The 7,289-nt window shown below is 48.2% G+C and overlaps 1 protein-coding gene across 1 annotated transcript; it reads right to left on the bottom strand.

Moving 5' to 3' along the window:
* Positions 1–1,758: 1,758 nt before the first annotated feature.
* On the bottom strand, positions 1,759–7,019 carry LOC130118644 (lymphocyte activation gene 3 protein-like). The gene is made up of 8 exons (XM_056287086.1): positions 6,769–7,019; positions 6,202–6,322; positions 5,779–5,999; positions 4,928–5,191; positions 4,499–4,819; positions 3,924–4,184; positions 2,892–3,013; positions 1,759–2,113 (listed from the first exon to the last, which is right to left on the bottom strand). The coding sequence occupies exons 1-8, from the start codon at positions 6,815–6,817 to the stop codon at positions 2,003–2,005; spliced, it is 1,470 nt and encodes a 489-aa protein (XP_056143061.1). The 5' UTR covers positions 6,818–7,019; the 3' UTR covers positions 1,759–2,002.
* Between the last annotated feature and the right edge of the window lie 270 nt (positions 7,020–7,289).

Raw genomic sequence — 7,289 nt, 5'->3', positions numbered from 1 at the left:
TTGGCCTTTTAAGGCCACACCACTGCATAAATAATTTTGAGAGGCACTTTGTGTATTTTACATCATTCAGTACCAGTATTTAGGCTTCCAGAAATTATGGATTTTCCATCAATTCAATCCCAGATTCAGAGAACCAGAAATTTGTTTATCATTGCGTACCAGTAGTCAGAGCAGGTGGTTTAATACCAGATCAGGAGCAGAGGCTATGGTACTAACATGTTTCACTTCTTCAGTCCATGATGAAGGTGATGAGCTCAGGAAGAAACCCACCAGCGGCCATAACACAGTCGCAGGCACAGAGCAGGGGCCTCTGCTGCATACATGTAGATTTCAACCCAAAGAATTTACTCCACAGACTTTAGATTTTACCCACTACACTACTGGTGTGGTGGGTAGATTGGTGATCAGTACCAGTATTACATATTTTGCAACGTTCAGTAGGCTGCTAGCGAATGATAATGAGCAATAATCTCAGGGACTCTTGAGAAATATTAGGCCTACCAGTTTCGAGGTTTAGTCAGTTCTGTATCGAGGCTCTTGTCTAGTTTATCTCAACACTACTCACACACTGCCTCGGCTCAGGCTCAGGCTCAGGCCTGTCACTCAATCCATCCCATATGACAATCTGACACTGTTTACATTTGCCTGATTTCTGTCAACGGTTATACATGGCTTGGATGTGCCATACAACTGATTTCCACACAACAATACCTTATTAGGTAGTTAGTTTATCGAAAAATCGTGAACACTGAAATTAACTCCCCGAGCACAAGTAGGAATAAGCTGAGGGGGACCAGCCCAGCCTGCCAATCTTCACGGTCCAAACTGCCCTCCTTTGGGCATCCTGTGGAAATCGATGCATCATACGGCCTTGTTCCGGCCGAACGGAACAGCCCCAAGCCGCACAACACACCGTTTCTCCTTCAACTGCTGCAAATCGGCGAGAAATGGGCCCAAAATGTCATGATGACAGAGCCAGACGTTGGTAGGCAACATGGCGCCCATCAAGCCCGTGACAGGCTCTCAGCCAATCACAGCGCGTGTTACAAGAAAGGCGGGCCAGACTCTCTGTATACACGGCGTTGGGGGGTGGGGGGGGAATAGCTTGATCGTCCCCCTGGTGAAACTCCTCACTGTCAGGTGAAAAGAAGTGGCTGGCAACTCCACATGTATCGGAGGAGACATGTGGTAGTCTGCGACCCTCCCCGGATCGGCAGAGGGGGTGGAGCAACGACCGGGACTGCCAGGCAGAGTGGGGCAATTGGTCGGATTCAATTGGGGTGAAAAGGGGGGGGGGGTCCCAAGACCACAGTTATACTACTTAAACTCTTACGTTCAACCTGTGAAAGGGTAGGGGGGTCTTGGCTACAGCAAGCGGGTTAAGATTTTGCCTTAGCGCTGGTATTTGGTGAGATGATATCAAATCCACCAAAAAACGCTGGCGTCCAAAAGCACGTATATTCCTTGGCTCCTTCTGACTTAAAGAGCCTGAATCTGAACTCATGGATGCTGATGACTGTGTAGTTATGAAGTGGCATGTAAAATAATGTCACACTGTTATTTACAAAATGCCGGTACAGTCATGGTCCGAGTTTTGTGTAAGTACGACCACACCTTGTTATAATAGTATTTTATTTATATGAGTAATAATGATATCACTCTTTTTGCTCATTGCAGCGGAAAGAGCCGTAACGTGTATAACGAGGAAAGTGTGATTTAATCCAGGGAAGTGAGTTTTATTTGTTAAGTATTTTTATTTCCAAGAAATCTGTACAAAGTAGTATTTTTCATAAAACCGTTTCTATATTTACAGCTGATATAACGAAGCAATTTGCAAACTTTCCAAATGCATTTATACAAAACAACAAATACTGCTACATGTGTCTGCTCTGGATATGTGCAAAACCTCCGTGTGAACAAGCTTCTCCCAACTTCTTACAGGCAATTACAACGTACGTCTTACTGCGCTACAGTGATTTATGGAGTTTTGCTCGCAGCATCTCTACTTGGATACGTCGTCTTCTTTCACTCGCTTCCTTTCTCTCTCTTCCCGCTCGTTGGACAGGGCGTGGACAATGGTCTCCATTGCAGGGTACTGGAAGATTCTCTTCCTCTGTGGAGAAGAGACGCACCAAGTTTTAACAACAAACAACCTGGAGAAAACCGGCAGCGATCCTGTTTGGAGCCGTAAAGTCTTCCATTCACTTATGCAATCTCGTTTTTCAGTGGCGGCTGGTGCTAAAATTTGGAGGGGGGGGGGCACAATTTACCTTGGTGCAGCACACCCGACAGCTGCTTTAATGTCCACACAGTCACAGAGTCATTAAGAAGGACAATGTAGCCTACCGATTCTATCAGGGTTTGTATAGATGGTGGATGATTGACAGTTGAGACGAGGCGTGGTGGTGGGTGTGAACATGATTGACAGCCACGAAGATTGTCCAATCACATTAGATAAAAAACCCAAACATTTAAACAATACCAATTCACTGCCAATAAAAGTGGGAGTGTCTGGGGCGCACACAACTGCGCCCCCTGGAAAATCTGAAGAAACCAATCAGACAGCAGCCTCAGGTCACCTGCTCACCACAAGTTTGAGGGCTTACATAAGGTGTCGTTTGGCCGGTGCCCCTCACCCAGGAAGTATATGTATTCAGACGGAAATCAACCAAACACCATGTGGAACCAATATTTAATGGCTGCTGACAGGCGCTCACAGACTGAAAAACACTTTTATTTCATAATTATTTGCATTATACAACTAAATTATATTTAACATGTTTAAGGAGAGTTTCATCTCTTGATATTTGAAGGGGGCGACACCCCAGTGCCCTCTACTGGCCAGCTGCCACTGGTGTGGGTGTGTGTGGGTGTGTGGGGGGGATACTTACTCTCTGGTAGTTTTTATAACTCTTAACGAGAACCGGCAGCAGCACCAGCAGGAGCACGCTGAGGCCGATCACTGTGACGGCGTCACTCGACATCCCCGTCTTCTTGTGCCCGGTCAGACCACCTGCAGGACATACGCAAAAAGTTACGACCAAGGCCCCGTATGTCTATCTTCCATCGCTGTTGAAGCTGAAATCCATGGCTTTTCCTACATTCATAGATAGTTATCATAGGGTGTCCGGGTAGCGTAGCGGTCTATTTCGTTGCCTACCAACACGGGGGATCGGCGGTTCGAATCCCCGCGTTACCTCCGGCTTGGTCAGGCGTCCCTACAGACACAGTTGGCCGTGTCTGCGGTTGGGAAGCTGTATGTTGGTGCCCAGACAGCATCCGGATGTGGGCCACTTCAGGCAATGATGCGGCACTGACGGCCTTCTTCTGGCCCTGACAAAATGGATGTGAGCCTGAAGTGGCCCACATGTATAATAGCAAATGTGGCCCAAATACACCAAATCAAATGTGGGCCATTTTTTGGCAAAGATGCGGTGCTCTCGGCAACATGGATGTGACCCTGAAGTGGCCCGTGTGGTAAATGGTGAATATGGCCCAAATATCACAAAACAAATATGGGCCACCTTTGGCAAATATGTGGCACATGCGGCATTGATGTGATGATGATGTGGCGTTGCATCTAGCTACCAGTTCTACCGTCAATATTACTGTACAACAGTGTTTCCATATAGTCCGATGTGGTTTGTAATACGTTTGCTTGCCTGTGTCAGCTTTGGTCCATGGAGGCCATTTTTACACGGGTGGGAACTGTTTACTGCCAAGCTGACGGTGCGCGAGCCACAATGGCTGCTACGCCTTGTTTGCAGTCCTTGCTGCCAGATGAGGGCCCGGTCAGGGTCAACACGCATTTCAGCTTTAAGCCGTCATTGTTTTAGCAGTAATTATGATGGCGGTGATCAATATTCTTCGTGCGTTAACACCATAAAGCAGTATCAGAACTGTATCAAGATAAGTGAGCTTACCCATTACGTGCAAGTGGTACGTTGCGTTTCCCAGGATGCCGTCTCTTCCGTAGAAACGACACGTCCATTCCCCAGAATTCTCTCCTGTCACCCCGTTGACGCTGACGACGTTCCCCTTCCCGATGGAAGTCGCCGACTGCGTGCCATTGAGGTCATAGGTCACGTGGAACCACTCGTAGTCAGTGACCTCGCTGGGGTCACTGAGGTGGCAGGTCAGTGTCATGGAGGGGGCTCTTCTGGTGTTCACGGCTTTGCTCTCAACTGCAAAAAAGAGCAAGAAAAATATCGATGGTATGAGCTGGTGTCACACAACCTAAACCCGAATATGCAGACACTGCATCAGAATCTTATCTGGCGACCCTGGAATTACTGGGTATTCAGTACACAGAAATAACTGTAATTAACAGAGAAGCCCCTCCTCAACTCATATATTGCTTAGTAGTTACCGGGCACCATAGTTCGTGGATGTAATTTTAGGGGTTGCCAGTTCACTTTCTATGTTTGGCATGAGTAAACGTTTATCTTGTCTTTCCATAACATGACGTGGTGACCGTGGTGAAATGGTTGGAGCTTACCGCTGGCAGTGACAAGCCGCAGACCCCGAGTCAGACTTCGTCCCTCTATCGTCCCAGAGCATCTGTACTGGCCCCCATCCTCCGGTCCCACCTCCATCACACGTGCAGACCTATCCCAGGGACGCTGAAGGGTCAGGGGGCTCAGATCGAACGAGGGAGGCAGAGCGGAGGCCGTGGACGGAGACCGGGGTGCGGTGTTCATTTTCTCCCACACGAGGTCGGAGGGGTTATAACCGGGGGCAAACACGCAGGGGAGAGTGACCGCAGAGCCCACCGCGGCGTACACCCTGGTGTCGTCGTCGGCAGGGATGACGATGATCCCTGTTGGAGGGGGTAATACAAAGGTGAGACGTGGACAGAAGACGCCGGAGATGGTTTCGAAAATGTCCGTCGTGTGGAAATATAGTCATCCTTTGTGCGTAACCTCACCTCTCACGGATAGATGCTGCGACTGCGTGGTGAACCACTCCTTCTCGTTGTAGTGCACGACACAGGTCCAGTCTCCAGCCAGGCTCTGAGAAGCCTTTCCGTTCATCGCATTCTTACTGATCATACTTATTTTGCTCTGAATCTGAGGCATAAATTGGGTGCCGTTCAAGCCCCAGCTGGCCGTGGCCCCCTTAGGCCAGGGGGTCACATTGCAGATAAAGGACACATCATTGCCCTCCACTGGGATGGGTGGGTAGATGGACACTGTTAAAAGACACAAGCCGGGGTTGAGATTTTTTTGGACATATTTACAGATGTCCCCTTTAAACTTTTGTACTTGTGAAAGACGGGGCAGCTTCACAGCAAGAAATCTGTTGTGTTCTATATTCTATTCTGTTGTGTTCTATATTCTATTCTGTTGTGTTCTATATTCTATTCTATTTTGTTCTATTCTGTTGTGTTCTATTCTAATCTATTCTATTTTGTTCTGTTCTAGTCTATTCTGTTCTGTTCTGTGCTATTTTATTCTGTTCTGTCCTGTTCTATTTTATTCTATTCTAGTGTGAAGCATAACTTGTTGATTTGAATCTTGCAGTTACTAGACAAAACCACCTGAAGCAGTTCTCCACAAAAGCTTTGCTTATTTTACTTATAAAATGCTCTTCTCAAGGTGACATAACTAAGCAACTAAGTTGCACAACTCAAGATACAGACTCTTAATCATGACAAATCATCTTACATATAGTCACACAGCATGATAAGACTCGTTCGGGCTCGTTCAGATGTGTGTGTATTGTGAAAACAGGCTCAACAGACTCATCTACGGTGAAATATTGGCCTGGTTTCCTGACCTTTGACGACTCGGAGCGTGACCACATTACAAATCAGCTGGTCTCCATCCGTCACTCTGCAGGTGTACGTTCCTCCATCGCTTTCCTTCACATCCTCAATGTGGAGGCTGCACTGGCCCGCTCCAAACCCAGAGTGGGGGCAATAAACCCGACGTGGCCCTTGTCGTGCCCAGCCGTGGCCCCAGTATTCCAGACCACTCTTCTGCTTTTCCCAAACCTTGCTGTTGGTGAAAGGAGAAGATTGACGAGACGTGTCAACAGTCCAGTAGGAGACAGGGGGGAGATGTTGAATCGTGGAGGGAGAGGTGGGGAGGGGGATTTGTTGACATTACGGAGGGGTATGGCGAGCGAGCTGGACGGACAAGATATACAGGGTAGGACTAGTGGATAAACACACTGAAGAAATGAGAAGTTGTTTCTTACCCTCTGCTGGCCTTGCTCCAGCTGATTTTCTCTGCAAAAGCAGTTGAGGGGGCATAGTCACATGGCAAGACCGCGTTGGAGCCCACCTCCACCAAAACCTCCGCCTCCTTACACCTCAAGCCTGCAGGAAGGAGACAGGAAAACCTCAACTTTTGCCCCAAAGGTGCAATTTGATTTCACGGCTTCCACCGCGAGTCGTCGACTCTCTAACACGTCACCAAAAACAACTGATTTCCTTTCGAACGTGTTGAAATAACCACATAAAACATATAAGGCAGGGGGAAAACAAGAACAAATGGAAATAATAGTGAACATAATTTTGCAAACTCTCCGTACCAACGCAAGTAACAACTGGGCCGTGTTCGAAAAGGGCGTCGGATGAGGTAAAGAACTTTCCTGGTCCTACCCCCCCCCCCACACCTTTTTCTTTTATACACATTATCACTCAAATCCAAACTAAGCAAAACTTTCAAGACAAAACAAAAGTGAGAAAAGGAAAAGAAAAGAAAAACCCGATGCGACGACTAGATATCTGAATAACGCAGGGATCCGGTTACTACACCTCACCTTTCACCAGAAGTGCGGTCCCCCAAAAGAGCAGACAACCCCACAACATGTCTCCAGATCAGGTCCCGTCCCGTCCTGCCGTCTGTGCTGCTACCAACCCCTCGACTCCTGCTGGGCCCGGGTCTCCTCCGTCTGCTCGGCTTTGGCTTTGAATCGGCCTCCTTTTGTTGCACCTCCGTTGAGGTATGTCAGCGCGATGCCTCCTCTGACAGCTCTCGCTCGCTCGCTCGCTCGCTCTCTGCGCGTGTGTGTTTGCGTGTGTGCGTGTGTGTGTGTGTGTGTGAAGGGGCCCGGGGTGTATATGTGCATGTGGGACGCGCTGTGGGCAGGAAGTAGGTGCGCTTCTAAGTCACGTGACTGCAGCCGCAATCCAGGCTTTGATGCGGTCTGAGACTTTTGTCACTGACACAGACTGGAAACTTGAAGACATGCAAACAGGGAGACCCACCTCCACCCACGGATTCTCTTTCTTTCATGCCTGCCCACGCTCTTCTGGCTATCTGTCTATCTATCTATCTATC

The sequence above is a fragment of the Lampris incognitus genome, chromosome 9, assembly GCF_029633865.1.
Source record: "Lampris incognitus isolate fLamInc1 chromosome 9, fLamInc1.hap2, whole genome shotgun sequence".
In the NCBI taxonomy this organism is placed as follows: Eukaryota; Metazoa; Chordata; class Actinopteri; order Lampriformes; family Lampridae; genus Lampris; species Lampris incognitus.
The sequence above is the reverse complement of the archived record's forward strand: the minus strand, read 5'-3'. Positions and strand labels throughout refer to the sequence as shown.